The 19,374-nt window shown below is 54.8% G+C and overlaps 11 protein-coding genes across 11 annotated transcripts; 4 read left to right on the top strand and 7 right to left on the bottom strand.

Annotated features, from left to right (window-relative positions):
- Positions 1–535: 535 nt before the first annotated feature.
- BAUCODRAFT_333390 (uncharacterized protein) lies at positions 536–1,368 on the bottom strand. Its single transcript, XM_007683771.1, has 2 exons — positions 808–1,368; positions 536–737 (listed from the first exon to the last, which is right to left on the bottom strand). The coding sequence occupies exon 1, from the start codon at positions 1,275–1,277 to the stop codon at positions 924–926; it is 354 nt and encodes a 117-aa protein (XP_007681961.1). The 5' UTR covers positions 1,278–1,368; the 3' UTR covers positions 536–737; positions 808–923.
- Positions 1,369–2,362: 994 nt separating this feature from the next.
- On the bottom strand, positions 2,363–2,659 carry BAUCODRAFT_127502 (uncharacterized protein; the record flags this gene model as incomplete). The annotated part of the gene is made up of 1 exon (XM_007683770.1): positions 2,363–2,659. The coding sequence occupies one exon, from the start codon at positions 2,657–2,659 to the stop codon at positions 2,363–2,365; it is 297 nt and encodes a 98-aa protein (XP_007681960.1).
- A 1,006-nt stretch (positions 2,660–3,665) lies between these two features.
- Positions 3,666–4,666, bottom strand: BAUCODRAFT_333384 (uncharacterized protein). The gene is made up of 2 exons (XM_007683769.1): positions 4,081–4,666; positions 3,666–4,021 (listed from the first exon to the last, which is right to left on the bottom strand). Exons 1-2 carry the CDS (start codon positions 4,491–4,493, stop codon positions 3,751–3,753), a joined length of 684 nt encoding a protein of 227 aa, XP_007681959.1. The 5' UTR covers positions 4,494–4,666; the 3' UTR covers positions 3,666–3,750.
- A 3,466-nt stretch (positions 4,667–8,132) lies between these two features.
- Positions 8,133–9,292, bottom strand: BAUCODRAFT_333379 (uncharacterized protein). The gene is made up of 2 exons (XM_007683768.1): positions 9,188–9,292; positions 8,133–9,136 (listed from the first exon to the last, which is right to left on the bottom strand). The coding sequence occupies exon 2, from the start codon at positions 9,012–9,014 to the stop codon at positions 8,376–8,378; it is 639 nt and encodes a 212-aa protein (XP_007681958.1). The 5' UTR covers positions 9,015–9,136; positions 9,188–9,292; the 3' UTR covers positions 8,133–8,375.
- Positions 9,293–10,207: 915 nt separating this feature from the next.
- On the top strand, positions 10,208–10,847 carry BAUCODRAFT_333356 (uncharacterized protein). The gene has a single exon (XM_007683767.1). It carries the CDS (start codon positions 10,376–10,378, stop codon positions 10,742–10,744), a length of 369 nt encoding a protein of 122 aa, XP_007681957.1. The 5' UTR covers positions 10,208–10,375; the 3' UTR covers positions 10,745–10,847.
- Positions 10,848–10,989: 142 nt separating this feature from the next.
- Positions 10,990–11,172, top strand: BAUCODRAFT_127500 (uncharacterized protein; the record flags this gene model as incomplete). Its single annotated transcript, XM_007683766.1, has 1 exon — positions 10,990–11,172. One exon carries the CDS (start codon positions 10,990–10,992, stop codon positions 11,170–11,172), a length of 183 nt encoding a protein of 60 aa, XP_007681956.1.
- Positions 11,173–11,252: 80 nt separating this feature from the next.
- On the bottom strand, positions 11,253–11,639 carry BAUCODRAFT_333358 (uncharacterized protein). Its single transcript, XM_007683765.1, has one exon. The coding sequence runs from the start codon at positions 11,621–11,623 to the stop codon at positions 11,333–11,335; it is 291 nt and encodes a 96-aa protein (XP_007681955.1). The 5' UTR covers positions 11,624–11,639; the 3' UTR covers positions 11,253–11,332.
- Positions 11,640–13,392: 1,753 nt separating this feature from the next.
- Positions 13,393–14,016, bottom strand: BAUCODRAFT_333348 (uncharacterized protein). Its single transcript, XM_007683764.1, has one exon. It carries the CDS (start codon positions 13,852–13,854, stop codon positions 13,522–13,524), a length of 333 nt encoding a protein of 110 aa, XP_007681954.1. The 5' UTR covers positions 13,855–14,016; the 3' UTR covers positions 13,393–13,521.
- BAUCODRAFT_333347 (uncharacterized protein) lies at positions 14,017–14,518 on the top strand. Its single transcript, XM_007683763.1, has one exon. The coding sequence runs from the start codon at positions 14,179–14,181 to the stop codon at positions 14,455–14,457; it is 279 nt and encodes a 92-aa protein (XP_007681953.1). The 5' UTR covers positions 14,017–14,178; the 3' UTR covers positions 14,458–14,518.
- Positions 14,519–15,030: 512 nt separating this feature from the next.
- BAUCODRAFT_333350 (uncharacterized protein) lies at positions 15,031–15,645 on the top strand. Its single transcript, XM_007683762.1, has 2 exons — positions 15,031–15,289; positions 15,358–15,645. The coding sequence occupies exons 1-2, from the start codon at positions 15,149–15,151 to the stop codon at positions 15,535–15,537; spliced, it is 321 nt and encodes a 106-aa protein (XP_007681952.1). The 5' UTR covers positions 15,031–15,148; the 3' UTR covers positions 15,538–15,645.
- A 592-nt stretch (positions 15,646–16,237) lies between these two features.
- On the bottom strand, positions 16,238–19,338 carry BAUCODRAFT_161061 (uncharacterized protein). The gene is made up of 2 exons (XM_007683761.1): positions 17,458–19,338; positions 16,238–17,404 (listed from the first exon to the last, which is right to left on the bottom strand). Exons 1-2 carry the CDS (start codon positions 19,264–19,266, stop codon positions 16,655–16,657), a joined length of 2,559 nt encoding a protein of 852 aa, XP_007681951.1. The 5' UTR covers positions 19,267–19,338; the 3' UTR covers positions 16,238–16,654.
- Positions 19,339–19,374: the final 36 nt, after the last annotated feature.

Raw genomic sequence — 19,374 nt, 5'->3', positions numbered from 1 at the left:
CCCACTTCCTTCACGGTCAGCAACACCACAGTGTTTGCATCGTTCACACTTTCCGCTAATCTTGGCCCGTTCAAGTGCTTGTATATCCAGACTGCGCATTCCGTGTCAGAGTACAGCAAGGCGTCTGGGCGGCAATCAACAGTGACATGGGGGCACATGATCACGTCCCTCAAGGTTGCAAGGCGGCAGTGGTGAACGCACATGTCGAGCGCACGTATGGGCACCGGATATGCTGCTGTCTAGCTGACTAGATCCATAGACTGTATCTCTGATATGATCATCTCCACTTACAGTCCGGGTGTGCTTTCGCCAAGACCATCGCTGCTGCCCGTGTGTGGCACGCTTACTGCGCCGCTGTTGCTGTATTAGTCCCCAATACCTCGTCAGCCGGAGTGTAGCAGTTGGATCAGGGACACGCCAGGCTTTTAGTACCGCAGACCGTATGGTTGACGAACGCACATAAGTTCGCATCCGTGGATCAGTGAGCTCGCATTCGAATTGCAGAAGCCGGGAGGTAGAGCAACGAAGATCACGAACGTCGAACGAATAGCATCGGGCAACTTGAAGGCACGAAGCCATCAACCGGACGGTGTATGGTTGAGCAGCGGCTTCACGGTTTCAGCCGCAGACGGATCACGCAGATGGACCACGCAGTCTCCGCCTGCCCTCTCAGGATGACCTGAGGCCAACCATTTCCGACGAACTGCCGAGTTGGCTTGTGCTTTCATACCGTCGCGCTGCGGTTGCAAAGACTACATGGTCAGCTCACGCAAGAGACACCTACGCCACTGTCATGCCAACCCATACCGCACGTGGCGCTGTCCTCTCCAGTCGCTAATTCGCAAGAAACCTTCCTTAAGGTCTAAGATGTAGTAACGGCGTTGTTGGTCAACGTGCGGTACGTCAAGCGAAAGTGTCCTCCGTTAGCGCACCGCGGCAGCTTCGACAAAACGCTTCGTATCCCCAAGACGGGCGGGATATGCAAAGGTAGAGGTTATCGACGCACAAGTCACCGTGACCCCATCCCAAATGCATCCGTGGCCGGCTTCAGCCACGACGTCACTGCTTGCCAAGATGTTCGATATCTGCCCAACGCTCCACGTCGGCCGGATAGTTGCAACGGAAAGGCGGGATAGTGCGAGCGCGCTCCTTACACCGCGCAGACGTGCTCCGGACAATTGCGAACGAAGTGCTATTGTTCTCGACCATGGCGGGGCCAATCTGCACACACAAGAGAAAGCTCCCAGGCCACCTCCAGCAGCTTGCCATCCTCGCATCCGCACTCATAGCAACTTACTCCATGGATGACCGCAAAAGACCTGCAAACACGGAATGACAGGCTGGAGTTGCGAAAATCCACCCGTCAACAGCTCTCTCATGACCGGATTGGCTGCGACCCGAAACCTGTGGCTGCTGTCCAGCTTTATCCGGGTAGGATGACCATACATTTGACCAGATATCACAGCTGATGGAAGCTCCACACCGGCCGGATGGTCATCCAACTGGAGCGAGATTCAGGGGTACTCATCGCCCCTGCTGCTTCCAGTCTTGCACACGCCGTCAACTCCGGCTGAGGTCGTCTCGTGCTCATCCCCGTTGGCGTACGTGTTCTGCGCGCTGACTCTGCTAGCATGGCGATATGCGGTCTCTACCTTGCTTTCATGTGATGCAAACAAGTCAGGCCATCGTGATGGACAAAGAGGATGATGTGACCCAAGCGCGCAAGCCGCGCTGCCAGCCAGTCGTCGTTAACCTGGAGTTGAGGAGGCGGAAGTACCAAGCTCAGATAGATTTGGAGAAACGCGGCGGTTCACCGAAGTTCCACCGAGCGTCTCCGGCGCGTTCTCACATAGTGTCTTGCATTCTGTGAGGGCACAATCATAAGGTACTGTGCTTTCTCCTCCTCACTCCGCTTTGCAGTGGCGGCGAAGCATCTCTTGCTCGACTCCGTCAGGCTCTTGGTAGTTGGTCTTGTAGTTCGAGTACGCAAGTCTGTCTTGCGTTTGCGTGGCGCGGTGCAAGTCATGCAACGGTCTTACGAGAATGACGGTTGTGATTGTTCTCCAGAGACTATGACAAGCCTGCGGAGGTTTGTCAAGCGTCGAAGCGCCAGCATGAGGCGGACGACGATGGTGTAAATCCAATGGAAGCCGGCTTGGAGGGGGCGCAGGATCTCATGGCTCGGTTTAGGAGCGCAAACCCAGGTCACCCAGCCTATCGCCAACACGACTGACCGACTGCCAACATTCAATCCATACTACCGGAGCATGGTATGACGAGCAGCTGCGGATGCTATACGAGGCGGTTATCAACGTGGCTTCATTCCTCCCTGAATGGCCGGGAAAGAGGGTCAAGCTTGCTACTACATTGATTCGGATGACAACGGAGTTACTAGAGTAGCATAGGAGCTATCGTGCGAGCGCATACTGGCATATGGAGGTAGATGCGGTTGTCGTGAGCCAGAGTAGTACCAAGGATTCGTGGCGTCAGTGCCCACCCAAGTTGCCGGCCGGCGTAGTTGCGCGAGGGCCAGACCGCTGAGTCTTGCGGAACTCCTGTCGCCAGCGATGGCGATGGCATGCTTTGTTCTCTGGTCACTCTGTGAACGGCATGCACTGGGCGACATAGGCGGTGGTGTTAGTGTTCCGACATCATTCATTGTCGCTCACTCACGTCCCATGTTCATTCATCGAAAGGATGGACTCGCAGATCATCAGCCGCAGTCGGGATTGCAGTCGGTGATTCGCAAGCTTCTCTGCATTACGATACATCACTCTCCGCTGCAGTACCACCACTAGAGTTATCCGGAGATGCAGGCTTACCCACCTTCGGTTTGATCATTTGCAAACTACGCCTATCGAAAGTGTCTCCAGTGCGACCTGCTTGAGCGCAACTATTTCTCTGACTTGGCATCCATATCCTGGGCCTTGAGCATGCACGTTGGCGAATAGCTCGGCTTTGACAAGAAGGCTGGCTCTGAGCATCATACTAAGCGATCGCTTGAGCGTATCTCTACTGGCATGTGCGTTTCCACCGAGTTCTCGTCCTCGCGCCCTTGCTTCCTCCTGCCCTTGCTTCCTCCTAACGACATCCAAGGAGCTGTGTGGTGTGCGGAGAACAGTGGCAAGGTTCAGGCAACAGTCCGCACCAAGCCAGAACGTTCAATGCAGCACCGCGAAGACGGTACTAGCCTGACAACATACTCTGCGAACATCAAACCTATCCTTTGAACCAGCAACTTCGTAGCGAAAGTGGCGGCTCGATGTCTGCGGCATGAGGTTATCCGCAGACTCTCTTCCCATCGTTACCAGCGACTCGCTCTCATAGCAGTATCTTCTAAGCTACCCTACCAAGCCCTCACCTGCGCGAACTTGCGCAGACTATCCTCGATGGCGGTCATGTGCAGACTCGGAGGCTAGCATATCCGCGTTCGTCGCCGAAGCCGACAGCGAACGGAGCCGTTGCGCCGCCGACCGGAGTTGCTGGAAAGAAACGAACACGTCATCGCCTACGGCCGTGCACTGGCACCAGCCAGTGACCGGAAGACCACTCTGCAGTGTCGCGTCGTTCCACAAAGGCATGGTGCCACACCATCACCGAAGCGCTGACTCGGTACGAGTCTGTTCCGATCCGGCGTGGTTGGACAATGGCGTCCATGTCACTATTCCCTGGACAATGGCGGGGAGGTGATGCTGGGTGCGAGCGAGGTCTGGACTTCGCAAAGCGCGCATAGCGTCTGGGAGGGTGGTGTTACTGGCGTGTGGAAGCACATGGCGCATTGCATTCGCATTGTTTCTTGGCGCGATGAGCGGAAAGAAGCGCGAGCGTGGACGTGGGGCAAAGCTGCCCGGAGTGACACGTGGGGTACGGCTTTCGCGCTTTCCTTTTGCAGCTTTCGCCCCACCCTGAGGATGTTAAGAGTCCAGCGACGCAGTGCATCTGCCTGAGTCCATGAGGAGCTTCACCTGCAGCTGATACGATCCTCGGTAGGTTTGCTGCTTCCCGTCCATGTAGATATCTTCTTCCTTCCGTCATTACACTCACTGTTCCCTTAGCACTCACTCTTCCTATTGCACTTACTGTTTTACCATCGCTTCCCGTTGACCAAGGTAATGCGTGAGCAAGTCGTCTGAAACTGGCGTGAAGCCAAAAGTACGACATCGACGACGAGCAGATACCGGGTGTCCCACATCAACGTTGGGACTCGCAGTTCTACGCACACGCCGACCCAAATTCGCACATACCGACCCAACGCAGTAGCAGACATGAGGATGGACAGCCGGAGACACAAGCCAGTCGCCATGGCCGGAGCAGCAGTGCAAGATGAAGGATGTACGGAGTAAACTGTAGACCGAGCTGGGCTGAGATACACAATGTAACGGGATCTGCTGGTGCAAAGAGCGTTGGGTTGCCTGGAATGTGAGAGTGTTGGACAGAAATGTCGTGCTGGCATGACGCCACGCTGAGCGACGTTGAACAAAGGCTCGGAGCATGGACGACAATCAAGTGTTGGTTGTGGTGGACATATCGAGCATCCAGACGGCCAACCCTCGAACTTCCGGGTTCCAGAGGTCAAGTAGCCTTTGGTAGCCACGTTCAGATTCACCGACCCAATGGACTCGGTCCTGCCCATTGCCGAGGATGAAGCCGACAGCATCTTCGCAATTCCGACACTTCCATTACCTGGTGTTGAGCGCCCGCCAGCCGCGCGTGCATGCAGAATGATGTTTGGGCGCTGCATACGCCGTGTCCACGTCTTCAGGCCGGGAAGCTAGCTACGGCCGGTATGCGGCAGGGCCTCAGCGCTTTTAAGGACTCGTAGAGATTAGCTTTATGTCCCTAAGCACGCGCCCGGGAACGACATCGTGACCTGAGTTCGTGTCGACAGACAACCAGAGCCGGTTTCGAGATGGTGAACGTCAGGTTGAGTGGCACTTTGCAACATCCCAAGCTCCCGGTGCCGTCTTGCGCATATGGTGTAGCCAAACGGTTCAGATCAAGGCAATTGCATGCGCGCGCCTCGCCTTGGCGTCGTAGCTGAGTCATCCTCGCCGTCTTGAACGTTACCAGGCGCGCGCATGCCGTAGCCTTGATCTTGAAGGTTCGAGCGCGCCGGCGGCCGTAGCAGGGTTGTTGTGGGAAACCGTGATAAGGAAGGTGGCGTGCTCGACGAGCTGAGCGCAGAGAGGGCTCGCTAGGCTGTAGCGAGAGGAGTAGTGGTTGTATTCGCTGATGACAAGCCCACCAGCACGACGAGCCTAATATCACCAATACTACCACCACCACCGTCAAAGCTAAGGCATCAGTGACCATGTGCGTCCACACTACGAACATCTCGGAATGCTACTTCGACCGAGCACGACTGCTAGAGCTAGCCAGCCACTGACGGGCTGCCAGGCAATCTGAGCATGGCAGGGGTGTATCCGGTATCCCTGCTGTACCGATATTGCTCGCATCTCGAAATGACAAGGCCCGCTGTTGATCCAGCGTCCTGCCAATGCCTGCTTGAGCGGCAAATACGGACGCCACTGGCGTCCTACGAAGCCATCTCGACATGGCCATTGGGCTAGGGCGATGAAACGAACAACCAAATCGCTTACTGTGAAGACTGCACCTAGTCGCACTTAAGACAGTTCATCGAGCAGATGTAGACACATCAGACAGATCTGCTTCACTCTAAGCGTAGATAACACGGCCCAAGTCATCCACCGTGTTCAAGGACGGGCTGTACAGCACGGTGACACGTCAAGGTCACTTGCACTGTCTTCGACTGCATATCTCAGGATCCCAACTTGGACGCCGATATCACGCACTCGAGTGTGACTTCGGCATTGCTGTCGAAGTGGAGTTTACGCAATAGCTCCGGGATAGGAAACAAGAAGGGCCCAGCAGCTCCATGGCCCGCTATCTCATGCATAGCAAGGATGTGAGACTTGGCATGATTCCCTGGACAATCTCTATCAACACAATTCCAGGGATAAGTATAGCTAGCGGGTGAGACTGAGCGGCCGATTCATGGCCACCTCGGTCCGCCGGAGTGCTGTGCGGGGCGCCTATTGTTCGTTACACTAAGTTGTATAGGAACATAAAAGCCATGGTTGATCAGCTCGACGACAAGATTGACTCCTTTTGCAAGCCGTCGGAGGGAGTGCTCGGACTGACCTAACCGGCGAAGGCCAAGATCAAGTTGAGTCCAAGGTTAGCGAGAACCCCCAAAACTACCATGTCATGTGGAGGTCTACCGTGCAATGGAAACGCCAGTCAGCTCCAGCTAAAGGTATTCACCGTACTGTCGAACGCAGCCGTTCTCTTTGCCTCAATCGACCGACGTACGATAACGCGAAGCCTAGCGCGCGCTCTCATCGACATCGGTCAGTTCAACCGGCATGCTGGACGTGGGAGCGGACGGCGACTATAGCATACCAACCTGATGTACACTCCGTGCCGAAGCACCGCAGCCCGTGCGCTCGGCCTTTTAGGTGGCCTAGCTGCTCTGACGAACGAGGAGTGTCCGCCAGATTGCCAGCCGGCACTCCCGGACCCATCAGAGCTGCAGCGTATGCCGCAGTAAGCTATATTATAATGGGTGGTGAGGCCAGTCGCAGCGACCCTGCCTTTCGACGACCCCGCATCCGAAGCCTTGAGACATGCCGAACTTGACGGTCGGCAAGATAGTCAAGCAGAGGATCTCTCATCCGTCGAAGACTAAGTAGTGCCGGCAGATTTCGCCTGCCGCAATTGGCTACCCAGCGTCGTCACTCCAATGGCAGGCTCTTCGACTGCCATCATGACGGCCCGACTTTTCGAGCTTCCGGAAACCCCTTCCACGCCGCTACAAACGGTTGATCCAAACAACGCACCTTGTCGACCAGCTTGCTCAGACCTTGCAGTGCACTACGGGAATGTCAGAGCAGTGATCGAACAGCACAAGTCCAATGACCTCTTCACGAGTGATCGGCAGTGACTCGCGGGACTTGCCGGATGTTGAGACGAATTTGCGAGGTGCGTTGCGGATGCTGCCGGATTGCGACCGTGATGGTGGATGCAGTGACCAAGCAGAAACGCAGCCAACAATGCTGCTCCGTCTATCTATCTGATTTGCAGGAGCACACAACAGCGCTCTGACGTGCCCGCGGACATGCCTACAGGTGGAGAGCTGGCGACAAAGGCAGCCATATTACCGCCGAGCGTGGAGCGTTGAAGCTACGCCGCATGAGAGGAGGAGAAAGCTGCAGGCGGGCAACAGGACATGTACGAAAGTGAATCCGACATGTGATCGACACGAGAGAGTGGTTGCAGGCAGGCCGAATGCACTGCCTCCGTCCGCCCGGATAACCTCCATCTCTTGTATTACGTGGAGCTGTCTTTTCGCACCAGGGCAAGCTAGCACTGCGCTTAAGACGACATCACCGCACCGCGAACCGAAAGCTTTTGGTTCCGCACATTGTCGACCTAAAGAGATAGTTGTTGTTCAGAACGCGGTAATCTCACACTTGTAGAAGCGGTCGTAGACGTTTAGTGCCTTCCTCGCGGAAGCGAAAGTGTCGACCGCGGACGGCGAGCGCTACACGGCTGTCCAGCATGAAGTGCGGTCGACCTGGCGCCATTGAGTAGGCGTATTCATACGCTTCGAGAGCCACCTGCTGGAAATGGAAAGGACGGACTGACCCTCGAAAACAACCGCCGATCAATCTGGGACCCGAAGGCGTAGACTCAGAATCCTATCCACAGTATAACAACGGGCCTGTTGCGGTGAACAGAAACGTGCACATGTTGCTTAAGCTTTGCTAGGGAGCACAAGCTATGCAACTGCCGACGGTGAAGTCGGAGGGAAAGAGGAAGGCTACTCTCATGATGCCCTGGACGTTGGAGACTTTCATCGGTCAGCATTCTAGCGTGCTCATCAGGATACGCTGATCGGCTATCTACGCCGTTTATGAAGATGTGGCTTCGAACACTGATGGCTACCTCCGGTCTCCCATCGGCACATAAGCCGGTTCTACGTTGATGCTTGGCTTCTGTCAGCACTACTTCCGCTTCATTCGATCGCTTTACGGATCAGCAATGAACGAGGAGTATGCGCTTGACAAATTGGGCAGAAGTTATTGATCGGCCGATAGCACAGTAGATACTCACGACCTACTACCTCCTGCGTACTTCATTATGACTGGCTTGGCGCAAGAAGACTGAGTGCAGATGACGTTGGTTTACAAAGCGATGTTGCAGACGCAGATAGTGTATATACTTCATAACGTCAGTCTCGATGCGCCCGTTAACAATGCCGACAGCGTCGTCCTTCATATCTCATGCATATTATAATTCGGTGCGTTGAAGGCTGCAAGACATTCAAAGACAGCTTAGCCCAAGCGAAGCTTTCATCGATCACAAAGTTCCCCAGCCTTGCAGTTGAAGCGCTCGTCCTCCACTGTGTCGGTGAAGTCAGTGAGGTCAAGCTTCTCACCCTGAACGCCTGCCGGGATACCCCACGCTGGACTATAGACAACTGAGTCCGGCTCAGTCAACAAAAGTGCTTGTGGAAGCGGCTGTGGTGCAGACCTCAGGTAACACGTTTCGGGGAGCATGTGGTCGTGAAAGCGACAACGGTGGCCGGCTCTGAGATTCGCTCGCAACTCCTCGCCGTTGCGCTCGCGGTCTTCGTCGAACTGGACGCAGAACGCCATCCAGCGCCACTTAGACAGCGTGTTGAAGGTGCCAGAGCGCTCGCGGACGTCCTCAGGCTGTGAGGTTACCAAGAGGGCAGCAAACGGCCAGATACGCCTGCTGGACTCTAAGTCACGCAGCACGGCTTCGCATAATTGCCACATGTAGGAGCGAGTAAGAGAATCGTCGATGGTCCTATTAAGTATAGCACGCAGAGTCGCCAAAGCTTCTTTGATGACCTTGTCCTTGTAGGCTGTGTCGCGCATGTAAAGGCCCATTTCGTAGGCAGATGAAAGACGATCCACTGGAATATTGCCGAGAAGCGCACGCTTGAACGCTCGGTAAAACTCCATGTCGACAGAGTCGCACCACCCTTCATCCTTCAAATACACCGATTTGGAGGCAGCCAGTAGATTCGTGTTGTCGGGAAAGACTACTCTCGTCTTCGGGTCCCTGGACTAGAACGTACTGACATCTACAGATATTAGTACTAGCTCCAAGTAGGCTCAATCTCGCAAGCACTCACATGCATTGCTTGCCAGGAGTGGTGTGCCCAACGGACTGCTTGGTCGTAGAGTGGAAAGCCGCTGCAGCTAAGGGCATCAGGTCGCTAGAAGAGGAGCGTGATCACAGTTGCGGGTTGCAGGATGCGGTTCGGGAGAGGGAGAGGAGTTCATATCTACGACAAACTGTCGGATTGCACTCCCGCGGGCATGGCGCCCCAACGTTCCGACAGTATGGATCAAGGATGCCGGTGTGGTAACACAAAGCAATATTGAATGCCTGCAGAATCCTGGCGAAGTGGAAGCTCGGTAAGGGCAGGCCGTGAATCGGTCACATTTCGAACTGTACGTATGTGATGAGCATCATTATCGTGAAATGCGTAGACCATCAGTCGTCGCCCTTGTGGAAGCGAGCCTCGCCAGTGGATTCTTCATGCAGGTCAAGTAAACGGGTGGCAGCGCTGCAATGCACGAAAAGCCACGGCTACCTTCGTGCGGGTGCAGTCGCAACAGCGGGATCGATCGAGTCGTCTATTGCGAGGGAGTCGGCACCAAGTCACTAGGAACAGACAGACACCTGCTCCCATCGGTGTCTCTTATGTTGCTGACCCCCTTAGCCATGTCGTGGCGCTGACTTGTGTCACATTGCCGTGCAGCCAAGGACGAGCGGACAATCTGCGGCAGGAGCGCTGTGATTGGCGCGCTGGGCCGTCTCCCAATCTTTTGGCCGGACAAACATAGCATAACAGGTCGCAGAAGCTGCAGATTGATGTAGATGTAGACCGTCTCACGACTACTGCAGCCATCTCCGCAAAGGCGCAAGGCTTTCCTGCCATTGGGGACAGCGATCACATTCTCCAATAAATGGCGTGCGTGTCGCAACGACTTTCCGGCATACTCTACTAGCTACAGTACTTCCAATGGCTTCGGCTTTCGAAAGACGAAACTCACCTCCGCCATCCAGGTCGCGCCATGTATATCCATGCAGCAGACCCAATCCTTGGCTCGGGCAGCGCAGCTTGCCAACTTGTGTCTGGCATTGTAAGCGCTCAAGCAGCAAGTGTTGAGGACATGACAAGGCTGCGGAGCTGTGACAGAGCTGTGCAGCAGGAGGAAGGACGGTGAGAAGTGCAATCCGCTTTCTGCGCTGCTAATCCGAAGGAGAGGTACAGTAGCATTTCAGAAATGTGCCGCGTCACGTCACAGCTGTCATGCTTGCGGCTTGGGCAGAGCTGCATTTCTCTGCATGCAGGCTCGGCTACCATCTTCGACGATCTGCCAACATCAGTCCAACAGACGTCCCCTGGCCCACGGTATGCTGCGTAGAGGACAGCCTGACAAGCGTGTTCTCCTGTGTAACAACTATCACGGGTCGCTGCACGACGCACTACGGACTTGTTGATGTGGAGATGAACAGAGACTTCAGCTTGCGTACTGAACGTTTCACAAACCTTGACCCGCCCTTAACGATTCCATCGTCTTTTTGGGAGCAGACACCGCATCATTTTCTTTTGGTTGGGCTGCTACGACCGTGGTCAAACATGCGCCTTATCCACGGGAGGTTAGGGATGGCAGTTTGAGTACGATCTGCTGTCAAGCTTGCCGTTCGACTGGCACGTAAACGTACTCGCACTTTCCCCCGAGTGCCAATCAGCACCACACGTCGAGCCCCAACATCTCGCATTGAACGGAGATGTATGCAGCTCTCCACATTCTGACAGCAGCGCTGCACACTCTAAACCTTACAATCCAAATGCTTGTGTCTTATCTTGGTAGCTGACCCACGATGTTGCACTTCGGAGTGCAATCAGCCATGTCTCCAATTATGGCTACATCTTGGAATCAAGCTTCGAACTTCAGATTGCAACCTCCCAACTCTCGGTGGCGCAACCGGACAACAACCCACCGCGGGCGCATTATAAAGGACAACCACAACGAAGGTAATGTCTTCACAGGGATAAAGCGCATGGCGAACGACATCAGCCACTTCAAACATCGAGATGATTAGCAAGCACTCCTCATTTGCGGCCACAGGCGGTAGGACGAGCGTGACGACACATGCTTTGGCTCTCGGTTCCCCAGCGTACGTGAACTGCTTGCCGCATTTGTTGCATTTGTATATCTGCCCTACAGTCGTAGTGGCTCGCGCAGTTGATCGATAATATAGGTTAGGGGCATGAGTGCGGCGAGTGTGGCAAGCCGCCCTCGTACACCAGAGACATTAGTGGACTCAAAGCATAGTGTCGCCCCTTAGGACTGGACCAGGGCACTTCACCTCCACCAAGTGACCTGGCGTGTTCAACTCTGCGAAACAGCTGGCGCGACACCCGCCTAAGACAGCTCTGATCACGTGTGAGCATGTATATATTTTGATCTGAGGGTGGATCTGAAGTGGGGCTGCTTAACACCACTGACCCAACGCCTCTACCTCCACCATCGACTCTACATACAAGGCTCATTACTTCGGCATCCGCATCTGTAAGACAAGTAGCTCAATGGATCCCCCAACCATCCACGTCTTCGCCGATCTCACCGACTTCGCTACACATTTGGTTATCGTTATCGGGGACGCCTGTCACATCTTGGCGGAATACATGAAGATATGGAACGGCTACAACTGGATCATTGCTCTCTGCATGACTGGTATCTCAGCACGTCACTCATCCTTCCAGTCTTCTCATCAATGGAGTTGACATACACGCCTTCCCGAACATCGGTCGCCGTGACCGGCACCATCTAGCCCACTAGGCCCTTCACCACGGTGAGGCACACATTGCTCGCATCATCAAGCTATGCGCCCGTACCGTCTCTCCCTTGCATACTGCGAAGATCTCCAGCTCGGCCTACAATGTCTATACCGAGCTAGCGCTGCCTACATATGCAGGGTGTTGTACATCAAGCGCACCTCTCTCAAGTCTGCCCTAGCCTTGCGCAATCTGCTTATACTGGCTTGTGCGTTGCGATGCGCAACATTAACGGCATGATGAATCACATTGTTAACTTCTTCAGTAAGTCTGTCTCAGCAATCTGCTCTCTGCGCATTGACGTGAACGTACATAAACCGAACTATTCATGACTATTTCATACGCTTTGTTGCCATCGTCGAAGAGGGGCCAGTGAAGCGAGCAGTCTTCAAATCACCAAAACTTCACGACGAGAGCGTCGCTACACACTACTTGGGATCGGCTGGTGCTGCGACCAACGGCCGTAGCAGCATTCGCGCCGCCGTCGTGATATCATGGAGCCAGATGGATCACTGACAGGCTGCGAAGCACGTACGGTGAAATGCTTCTTGTGCGTGCTGCCTGGCGCAACTGCATGGTATATCCCACCGAGTAGGGAGGTCCATGTCGGCTAGCGTGCGTATGCGGAGATTGTAGCATAGTTTCCAGCGGCGATGGCTATGAGATTCCGCTTCTTCGAGCGTCTGAGGTTTACATCGATACCAAATGCGAAATTATTTGAGCGCACCGACGGCTTCCGATGCGATGACGTGGGGATCCCCAATGACAATGTCGTGGGCGAGCCTGATCTGTGTTGAGTGGCCACAGTGACCGTAGCTATCACTAAACACAGACTCACGTTACGTGTACTTGCGGCATTGACGCAGTATGCTTATCATACGACTCCTCATCCAGCCTCCGGCCAGATGGTGGTGACACGCTTGCGTAAAGAGCTCGCAGTCATGTACTGCCGCATCTGATTGGATCAATTTGCGGGTAGTGGCCACACACATGAACGCCTCCGGAGTCGATCGAGCCCGGCGCATCATGGGGAGACAAAGCAGCCGTTGAGCGCAACACCTATGTCAGCAAAGTGCACCCTATTGCTGGCGGAGGCGCCGGCGAAAGCCACGCCGCCGCCGAGTCAGCTGTCAGTCATGCACGGATGCATAGGTCAACGTGTGAGTATCTGCTTAGCAGCTGTAAGGAGACATTTCCGACAACGGCGAGCTCGAAACTACTTAGGCGCAAGGACACCGAGGAAGGCTTCGCTAACAGCCCCAATGTCTTTCACAGCGCATACCGCACAGGCACTTCGGCAAATCAAGCAGTTCGGTGGTTTGGCGGGACTTCAATGCTTTGACATCACGCCTTGAGTATTAGTCGACTTCCTCCGCCAGAGAAGCCGATCAGAGACAGTGTGGCGGAGTTAGCAAAGGACCACATTGGCCGGCAAACCGACGCCGCCGGCAGCAAACGGAACATTACGTTGCAGCAACCCCCATGAACTATTCTCGCTCCAGCCTCGGTCTAGAGAAGAAGTTTGACAAGCTGGCCCGAACATAGTATTGGCGCCAGAAACGGTAAGGAGTGCGTCGCGAGGGGCTGGGTTGCATCTGAGAAGGCGATGATGGTTACTGCATGGTGACGACATGGTTGTACATGCCGAGTAATGGGATTGGAGAATGTGGTACTGTGGGTGTATATGCTTTCGATAGAGGAGGTTGCGGCTTTCCAAGCGGCTGATGAGTGACGCTATGTCGTTGCTTCTGCTTGTCGCTCTTGCTTGAGAAACTCAGGCTGTCCTGATCCTTGGCCTCTTCACGGGCTTGAGCAGGGACTGCTGCCGCAAGCCCTGCGGCTCTAGACAGCTGCTTTGCAACACGAAAACTCCGCGACACCGCCTTCATCCGTGGCGCTGTCTTTGTGGTGCGGCTGTCGGTATCATCACGCGCTTGAATTTTCATGGGCAATGAAACCCTATCTGGTGTACGGGTTTAGTCGTCTTCGGACCAGTCGATCGTGCCGCTTCCAGTAAGACGACGCCCCTTGTACTCAAGTCGTACCTCTCGACCGCAACCATCCATGTTGCTGTCTTTGCGGTACGGCCGTTGGTAACATCACGCGCTTGAGCTTGGATCGCGAGTGCGTCTTCGCTTGCTGTAGGCTCTCAGGCGCCATGGACCTCCAATCAGCTGATCGTGCCTCGAGACTACTGTGGGCAGTTTGTCGCCTTTGTCCCTGGACCAGCTTAGCGTGTCCTGCGAAATTTCAGTCGCCTTCGGCCTTGGATGCCTGATCGTGCCCCTTGCAGTGACGCCCTACATTTAAAGCCGCGTCCAGTGAAATACCGCCCTTTCGACTTGGGTCGTACATCATGTCAGTTTCTTGTATCGCCTGCTGCGGCGACTGTGCCGCGCCCATCTTCGCTCTCAGATTCCCTGCCAGAGAAATTTCGACAAGACCTTGCTTCGGCTCTCACGTCGGACAAGGTGACCGGCGCTACCAGTGAAGATGCGACCTCAGTCTGCGCATTGGGACTAACACCGATCATCTCATGCGACGCATGAGCAAACAGCTTGTTTCTGCGGCATCGCGGAGTAGCCATGCTCCATACTTTCTCATCCTCGTCAATCTAGAGTGAGGAATGGCTAAGCAAGTCGGACAGGGAGCGCGCTGTAATGTTGAATTGATTATGCTAGCACCGACGTCCGCAGGTCAGGGATCATGTGTCGTCTTCGGTCGGGCTCGGGTTTTGGCTCAGGCCAAGCGGACCGACGAGGCGGGCCTCCTGCACAGTAGTAAAGACCGCCATATGGAGGCATAGTGACACAATCTTTGGAAAGGTGCGCTCGGACTATGGCTGTAATTTTTGCAATTACGCAGCTCGGTCGTGATGAACGAGCGCTTTTGACACCCGTCGTCGTGGATTCACTTGATGGTCTCTGCATGCTCTGATGTCCGCAAGATTGCACCGGCCTGGCAAAAGTGTATACCCTCTAGCGGCGCTGACGTCTCGCTAGTCCGTTGCAGATCGATAAGCTTCACAGCGGCACTCGCATAGACTCAGCCGTCGGTCGGCAATGCAGCTTGCGGCGGTGCTGTTGTTCAGTCAGCGAGCCTTCCACGATGCACTCGGCGGCGGAAGACTGATTGAACAACAGCACCCTCGTCACTGGTTGTATTGTATGATGGTCACCGGCGGCTCGGTGGCGATGGAGGTGGCAGCGTAAGAGTTATCTGCCCGATAACAAGAAGCTTATGGTCACGTACCTTTCAGGCCGCTATAAACTGCTCCCAAGAAGACACTTTCTGACTGGGTCAGATGCTCGAGACGGTCAAGGCACCGGGCTTGGTTATGCAAAGCGGATGCTCTCTCACAAGGCGAGGGTTCCAAAAGTTGTAAGACAAGGCGCGGAATAACCTAAGACGTCGATCGGCCATAGCTGACTCCTCAACGGTACTTGTAGCGGTCATGTCGCCTTCGCCACCAGTCACAAAGGCCGTCTCGCTGCTCTGTGTTAACTTTCTCGTGTTGGCCTCTACGCTTTGCCACTGAGACATGTGTTTGCGAATCGGAGTCGAGAAGCGAGCAAATGCTGAATGTCTCAAGTGGATTTGCCCGGGCTGGTGGAACGCGACAATGGTAAGCAATCGGGTGGTTTGGCAATGCGAGCGATTTAATTTGATGGGTCGCTCGTAGAACCACTAGGTAGGAAACATCATGTCCTTTGTGGCAGAAACCTTGTACATAAGGCAGCTTGTCCATTTGGTCTACGCCGGAAGATGTGACTACGCAGCACATATACTAGCGACCCTGGCGATGTCCTTGGCACCGGCAAAAACGCAAACGCAGCCAACGAGATCACCTCTGAAGACTTGCCGAAGGCCGTGGTCCTCTACTACGCGTCCCTCACATCGTGAGTGCTCTACGCAAGCTAGAAGCACAGTGTCCTTGCACATAGATCCTACGCTTGCCTCGCTTGATAGTCTGGATAAATTTGGCCTCCGTCGCGGTCGTCCTCCGCTGCTCACCGAGTGGGCATATATGGCGGAGCTCCAAAGCAAGCAAGTGCCTCGTAAGTATTGCACATGAGGCACGGCTGGCGGCTGGATCAAGACGCTTGCTGCGCAGAGATGAGAGATGGTTGGTGTGTTGGCTGGATAGCAGAGTCACATGCTGACCTGGAACATCGATCTTGCGAGGCAGCGACACGTACAAAAATACCAGGCTCCTGCAACCAGCACCATAACGGCAGTCCTGATGAGTAAGGATTAGTAGTGAACACATGGTTGAGACAGGACCATTGAGGTAGCAACATAGGCAAGCTCGTGGCAAGTGACGAGAGACGGCTGGGAACTGCATTCAGTCGCTTTACGATACACGCCCAACATGTGACCAATGACTCTCAGATGAAGCCAGGAAATATCGCAGATGGAGAATGCAACGCTAGAATTCCGTGTAAACAGCGCGGCTTGGGAGAACCTTCGGGGTGAACTTGTACTATCGCGGCCTTTCCCCTCTGGCATATCGCGCTCCGCTTCATCCGCCCACGTCTTTCGCGACGTCATCACACCCTCAATCCCATGAGAGATTTGTTTGTGAGTGCATCAGCGACCCTCGACCACGGCGGCGTTTCGCAAAAACAATAAGCTGCAGAGAAGACTGAACCCCGGAGAGTTATGCAGTATCGGATCGACAACTGCATTGCGGTAGTCAAACTCAATCGCCGATGCCGCGCAGCGGCCCGGAATGGAAGGGTAGCATCATGAACAGACTGCGGCAATATATTGTCCGACACTGGCGTCTGTCACACTTGCTTGAATCTTGTCGGGCGCGAATGTTGCCGTATGGAGTAGGTCTGCAATCGAAATGTTGACCTTCCGTAGATCGTCAAGCGTGTCGGTCCTCCTTGCGTCCATCGCCTGGAGCTCGCGGTCATAAAACGTCGCATCGAATTTCACCTGAGCCATGAGCGCACGCAAGAAGCTAAGGCCATTCTTTTCCATCGTCGAAGTTGCGTTCAGCCGTCGGAAATACTGCCATGTGATCCCCTCAGGTCGCAAGGGATCCTTCTCTGGCAGACTGATGGCCGCTTCATAAGTAGATGCGGCGTGCGACAGCAATGGGTGAGGAATACGCCGTGCTTGTACTTCTAGCGCCATTTCTGCTATACGTTCGACTTGCTGGACGGCGGTACGAAGTTTGGCGAAGCGCTCTGACCGCTCCTCCAGATCGACGAGTTGCGTCTTCAGGTCTACCAAGGAGCGGTTAAGCGTGTTCACGGCAGTATCGTTATAGGATATTGGAGCACCTTCGAAGGGCGGCACAGACATTGATATTGGGGGTTGTAACTCATCTTCAGGAGTCAACGAAGCGGACACAGCATGCGAGAGCGCTCGACGCCAAACATTTGCGTCTGGTTGGCGAAGACAGTGCTCCTTGTGTAGCCAGTGCATTGCGCAAACGATGGTGTAAATGCCGCAATTGGTCATGTCCGCCTGTGCAGGCAACATCTGAATGGAAGTCAGTTGGGAAGACTCGATAGGGCTCTCGAGAGCGTACTGACCTGAAAAGTTTTCCACTGCAGGGCCTCCACAGCGGTGATGCATGATGCAAAGGCACGCAGGTTATTCGAGGTACTCGTTAAAGCAGCCTGGCGGTTCATAGGATCGAACACGAAAGCACATTTCGTCTCTAAGTCTAGCATCCCCAGAGTCCAGTGGTTCTCGTTGAGACACATCGGAAGGATGATCCTCCGCAAGTCATTCCGCAATGGCTGGTAACGGCTCCTGACTTTTCCGGAGCCTGCGACGCCACAGTCTACGACATGCACATGGTCCGGATCCGGGTTCAAGGCATCAAGGAGCAAGTGCATGGACGAAGTACTGAGCCAAGCGTCCGGTTGCAGTGTCTGAAGCACTTTGAGCCGATCTTCATGGCTTGGGACTGGGCGGCCAGTGCGAAAGCAGAGAGGTTCCGGATTAATAGCTGTGTTCACGTCGCCTGGCTCTTGGCACACCCGTGAGATAGGAGCATCAAGAGGCTCCGCTCGGAAACGGTCGTAAGGTTGCCGGCCTGGAGATGGACCACGCTTAGACTCCGTATCGCTGACCTCCTCTATCGATGTTGCTTCGTTCGCAGACATGTCGATATGCGGAGCGTCATCATGCAATTTGGGTGAGGTGGCACGATGCGTTGGGGTCACGGTTCCAACCAAAGATTGTGGCGGTGTTGAAAAACCATTCTCGATCAGCCGTCGCTTCGGTGAGCGCTCAGGCGAACACCGAGTGCGACTTCGCTTGCGACTGACAGGCAACGTAACTTCTCCTTGGTCCACACGGTCTTCAGTGTTCCGGCTATTTGGCTTGATGTCGACAGCGGTAGCAACAGCTTTGCAAGGGTCGATCTCTTTCTCACCGTCAATCGATACGAGCACGTTACGTCCATGCGGATTCCTATGCTGCAGGAAAGTCTCGATGGTGGTCCTCATGTCAGCGACTTCGCTATTAGTGTCGTGGAACGTCGCGCCCGTTTCGACAGGCTGCCACTGGGCACTATCACCGTCATCGTCAGAGTAGGCGGGAATGCGATCATCAACACTATTTGGTGAGCTCCGATCGGCTTTTGCTGAAGCATCCCCACGTCCGAGCTCCACGGACTGCTCGGTCGCTTCGTCCTCTTCCTTGCTCGCGCCAACGGTCCGCGTCACTTCGCCGCCAGACGCATTCGCACGTAAGCTTGCCACAAAAGTGGCACAGTTCCCAGTGTCTTCATGCTGCTTGCGTGCGGTGACGGATGGACGTCCAGTGATTGTAGACGGAATCTGGCACGTCGCTTCGTCCACGTCCATGGCGGATGGTAATAAGGCGGTAGAGGACGCGGTAGAAGTACCGGTTTGCGCAAACTCTGCGGCTACGGCCTGTGTGTCGGCAGGCTGCCACTCTGCAGTACCAGAGGTTCCGCGTTTAGGCACGCCTTGCATACGTTGCTGCTGGTGCGCTCGCAGGCTCATGAAAGCACGCGGGAAGTCGTCGCACTGTTGCGAGACCTCGCGGAGACCGCGCAGAAACCGCTCGCTGCTAACCGCTTTGCCAAAGAGAGCGTACAATTCCGCAGCACTGATAGTCCATGGACATTCTAGCGAGTGGGTAAGGTAGTTGATGTGCTTGCGCGTCTGCGATGGCAGCTGACTGGTGATGAAGTGAGCAAGTAGCGCTGTAGTCTGTGGGTCGAGTGTCCGAGTAAGCTGTCCAGGGCTGTCGGGACCACCTGAGACGAGGATTGTTCCAATGCGTCTCAGTTGTTCTAGCGCTTCCGAGCGGCCTCTTTGTATGCTTTGATTCAGGCTATGAACAGCGGCGGCGAGGCTAGTCATGGTTCAGAAGTCACATTAGGCTATAAGCAAAATTTGCACCTCGTGTTGCTTTAAAGGTGAAGATGGATGCTGTGCAGAGGGGGTGACGTGTGCATGCGCGACGCACCG

Source organism: Baudoinia panamericana, assembly GCF_000338955.1.
Source record: "Baudoinia panamericana UAMH 10762 unplaced genomic scaffold BAUCOscaffold_16, whole genome shotgun sequence".
In the NCBI taxonomy this organism is placed as follows: domain Eukaryota; kingdom Fungi; phylum Ascomycota; class Dothideomycetes; order Mycosphaerellales; family Teratosphaeriaceae; genus Baudoinia; species Baudoinia panamericana.
This window is presented reverse-complemented; position numbering and strand designations above follow the sequence as displayed.

Excerpts from the sequence above, each read along its gene's own strand:
- BAUCODRAFT_333390 (XM_007683771.1), bottom strand. The coding sequence starts at position 1,277 with ATGCGAGGATGGCAAGCTGCTGGAGGTGGCCTGGGAGCTTTCTCTTGT.
- BAUCODRAFT_333384 (XM_007683769.1), bottom strand. The coding sequence starts at position 4,493 with ATGCTCCGAGCCTTTGTTCAACGTCGCTCAGCGTGGCGTCATGCCAGC. Across the intron at positions 4,022-4,080 it reads CGGGAAGCGATGGTAAAACA|AAGATATCTACATGGACGGG; the intron begins GTAAGTGCAATA and ends GACGGAAGGAAG.
- BAUCODRAFT_333379 (XM_007683768.1), bottom strand. The coding sequence starts at position 9,014 with ATGGAGTTTTACCGAGCGTTCAAGCGTGCGCTTCTCGGCAATATTCCA.
- BAUCODRAFT_333356 (XM_007683767.1), top strand. The coding sequence starts at position 10,376 with ATGCTTGCGGCTTGGGCAGAGCTGCATTTCTCTGCATGCAGGCTCGGC.
- BAUCODRAFT_333358 (XM_007683765.1), bottom strand. The coding sequence starts at position 11,623 with ATGAGCCTTGTATGTAGAGTCGATGGTGGAGGTAGAGGCGTTGGGTCA.
- BAUCODRAFT_333348 (XM_007683764.1), bottom strand. The coding sequence starts at position 13,854 with ATGAAAATTCAAGCGCGTGATGATACCGACAGCCGCACCACAAAGACA.
- BAUCODRAFT_333347 (XM_007683763.1), top strand. The coding sequence starts at position 14,179 with ATGCCTGATCGTGCCCCTTGCAGTGACGCCCTACATTTAAAGCCGCGT.
- BAUCODRAFT_333350 (XM_007683762.1), top strand. The coding sequence starts at position 15,149 with ATGGTCACGTACCTTTCAGGCCGCTATAAACTGCTCCCAAGAAGACAC. Across the intron at positions 15,290-15,357 it reads AGGCGAGGGTTCCAAAAGTT|CGGTCATGTCGCCTTCGCCA; the intron begins GTAAGACAAGGC and ends CGGTACTTGTAG.
- BAUCODRAFT_161061 (XM_007683761.1), bottom strand. The coding sequence starts at position 19,266 with ATGACTAGCCTCGCCGCCGCTGTTCATAGCCTGAATCAAAGCATACAA. Across the intron at positions 17,405-17,457 it reads TGCAGTGGAAAACTTTTCAG|ATGTTGCCTGCACAGGCGGA; the intron begins GTCAGTACGCTC and ends ACTTCCATTCAG.